At 49.6% G+C, this 1,761-nt stretch overlaps 2 protein-coding genes across 2 annotated transcripts in view; one reads left to right on the forward strand and one right to left on the reverse strand.

Annotated features, from left to right (window-relative positions):
* Positions 1 to 778: 778 nt before the first annotated feature.
* Positions 779 to 1,192, forward strand: PPTG_05650 (hypothetical protein; the record flags this gene model as incomplete). Its single annotated transcript, XM_008899250.1, has 1 exon — positions 779 to 1,192. One exon carries the CDS (start codon positions 779 to 781, stop codon positions 1,190 to 1,192), a length of 414 nt encoding a protein of 137 aa, XP_008897498.1.
* A 294-nt stretch (positions 1,193 to 1,486) lies between these two features.
* The window catches only part of PPTG_21726 (hypothetical protein), a gene marked incomplete at both ends in the record, with an annotated part of 3,965 nt that continues 3,690 nt past the window's right edge, over positions 1,487 to 1,761 (reverse strand). The window contains one exon of the mRNA XM_008899360.1: positions 1,487 to 1,722. Coding sequence (XP_008897608.1) covers positions 1,487 to 1,722 — 236 coding nt within the window. The remainder of the gene's footprint in view (positions 1,723 to 1,761) is intronic.

Consider the following 1,761-nt stretch of genomic DNA (forward strand, 5'->3'; position numbering starts at 1 on the left):
AGGTGAGCCCTCAGCAACCCCACGGTTATCGGAGTACCCCCTCCGTCAGTCGGCAGTCCAGGGCACTGTGTGTCCGAGTGGATCGCAACGCGATTTTGCGAATCCCACTCCACCACACACTTACTAGTCTAACAAGGTACAGTTGCGTCAAGCTCTTACTTTTCTACCCGAACTGTGTGGATGGCTTAACAGCGTTGTGTAGGGCCTCTTTCTGCTGTCTACTCGAGCGCTTTATTCCTCATTACACTATAATTGTGTACAGTCCTAGAGGTGGCCGACCTTCACGATTCGCCACCACCACCAGGTCTTCGGGCTGCTCTTGTGCTACTACGTTGACAGCATGCATGGGTCGCAGTTGTGCCTGCAGTTTGGAGCGCCTCCGACAACCTTATCCGGGGCCATTAATGCAGCCGAAATGGCATTATCACGGGCTTTAGCTGGTTTTGCTCCTGCACGGATCACCTGGCCCTCATTAACTCGTCAGAAAGCTCTGTCTAAACTTATATCTATGCGGCAGCCTCTGGTATCTTTCACATGGGGGGTCCTAGACGGAAAAAAATTATCGGGTATGTATGTTCATTGTTCTTTGGGTTTCCAACACTAAGAGATATCGTTCTTTCTTAAACAGATTCAACGGCCCTCCAATACAGACATACAAAACGCTCATTATAACGGTTGGCTACACGACGTCTTTGTGACTGGGATTCTGTGCTTCTCTGCGGATGGCCTCATCGTATGGGCTAAGCAAATCTGCCCGGGTAGCTGGAACGACGGGGGCATGAGTCTAGAGTTTCAACGGCGACTCATGGATCCTCAGCTTAACCCTGATTTTCTTTTCGGCGTGGTTGCTGAAAGCGCCTTCCCGTGCGCTGATGAGATGACCGGGCGAATTTTAACGCCTCTGAAGGAAGGCGATCTGAACCGGTTGCTCCTTTCAGTTCGAGAGGTGGCAAAGTTGCTGTCGGCTGCTATTATTTCAATCCACCAAGCTGCGGAGTGGGGAATGGGATCGATTGAGAAGGTATATCATCGCTTGCTCTTACCTCTTCCCTACAACCAAGATCTTCGACAACGCAGACTCGATAATCTATTTCGGCTAGCAAATTATCGAGTTCGAAGTGTAGGCATCAGTGAGATGCGGACGGCTTTTATGTATGGCCCCGAAGATCGTCAGTTCGAATGCGAACCATGAGTATTATGTAGTTATGTTTCTGGTGTTTGTTTCGAATCTACTCGTTCTTGTTAATCAGGGATGAAAACAACAACATCAATTGATCGTGGCGTTGTCGCGCCTTAGATCTCTCTTGATCAAGCTGCTTATCAAAGCGACGCCGACTTTCTTCCAATTCCTCCTTTCGAGCTTCTCTTTCTGCTTCTTCCATTCTGGTTTTTGACTCCCCAAGGCTTAGTCTGTGTGCCTCCGTGATCTTCTGGTCCTTGAATCTGCAGCCGCAACCTCATCTCGACGGATTGGATCTCTTTCTAATCAATCTTCCTTTTCAGTGTCCCTGCGCTCCTGTCGTTCATCGCGTCGTAGTTTGTCTTCTTGTTCTGCTCGTCTGTCAACCTGCTTCTGAAAACAAAATGCTAGCATCTGCAGCAGATCGGATCCTGCGGCTTCTTGAGTTGCGGACACTCTGGCCACGTTCATTTCCAGGGTTTCTATCCGTTTTCTCGCGTTCACCCTCTTGTTGGTCGTATACGCAGCCGCGTTAGTAGAGTCTGGAGGGGGTCGCTTTTCAGCAGCAGGTGTTAATCGCC

Source organism: Phytophthora parasitica (genome assembly GCF_000247585.1).
Source record: "Phytophthora parasitica INRA-310 unplaced genomic scaffold supercont2.7, whole genome shotgun sequence".
Classification (NCBI taxonomy): domain Eukaryota; phylum Oomycota; class Peronosporomycetes; order Peronosporales; family Peronosporaceae; genus Phytophthora; species Phytophthora nicotianae.